The sequence below is a fragment of the Papilio polytes genome, unplaced genomic scaffold, assembly GCF_000836215.1.
Source record: "Papilio polytes unplaced genomic scaffold, Ppol_1.0 DF824493.1, whole genome shotgun sequence".
In the NCBI taxonomy this organism is placed as follows: domain Eukaryota; kingdom Metazoa; phylum Arthropoda; class Insecta; order Lepidoptera; family Papilionidae; genus Papilio; species Papilio polytes.
In genome coordinates, this window is record NW_013524711.1 from 388694 (window position 1) to 389533 (window position 840).

General features: G+C 41.3%; 1 protein-coding gene across 1 annotated transcript in view; it reads left to right on the top strand.

Annotated features, from left to right (window-relative positions):
* The window catches only part of LOC106101769 (rhoGEF domain-containing protein gxcI-like), a 20926-nt gene extending 20092 nt beyond the window's left edge, over positions 1-834 (top strand). The window contains exon 8 of the mRNA XM_013281486.1: positions 27-834. Coding sequence (XP_013136940.1) covers positions 27-413 — 387 coding nt within the window. The 3' untranslated portion in view covers positions 414-834. The remainder of the gene's footprint in view (positions 1-26) is intronic.
* The last annotated feature ends 6 nt before the right edge of the window (positions 835-840 follow it).

Consider the following 840-nt stretch of genomic DNA (forward strand, 5'->3'; position numbering starts at 1 on the left):
AAGTATAGTACATTTAAATATTCCAGGGGGACTCCGGCGGTCCTGCACAAATCCAAGATGGCTGCGTATGGCGCGTCGTCGCCGTCACTTCAGTCGGCCGCTCGTGCGGAGCACCAAACACGCCAGCGCTTTACGCCATCGCGCACAGAGCTTTTATATCTTCTGTGGTTTTCAGCGAACTTTCCATAAGCTCGGAAGTCGAACAAATCGATCTAAACGAACAGAGATATCATCCATCCAGATCCACGGAGACCTTCAATTATCGGACAAACAATTGGAAATCGCAACGTGATCATGATAACGCGAGAAGTACCGGAAATCATAATTATTACAATAAACAAAGCAATGATTATAGTAATAATTATGAAGCATACAATCAGCCTTATTACAATGATGCTCCTACTTGGTTCTAAATACGTTCAAAAAAAACACTGATCATAAGATTACATAAATTATAACACGGCTAAACTCACGTGATAACATTCGTAGGCACCGACAGTTTCGAACCCGTTGGGGTCCTTCAGGGTGAGTGATTAATCGGGTATACTCGCTATCGCGTCGCGACGGTCACTAGTCTTGGGTAGTACACGTACGATGTACTAAAAAGTAACGTTACTCGGCACTGTACTAAAAGTAACGTTACCGAACGGCTTCTGATAATCGGACATTTAGTACTTTTAGTACACTACACGATATCGGTGTTCGCCTTTTTGTCAGATTGAAGCATCCACCTTCGATAACGAGAATCAAAAGTGGATAAAATTATTCATAACTAAATTTATTTTCGCTAATAACATGTTTGACCCTGCTTAAAATTGGATATGAAGTAATATATAACCC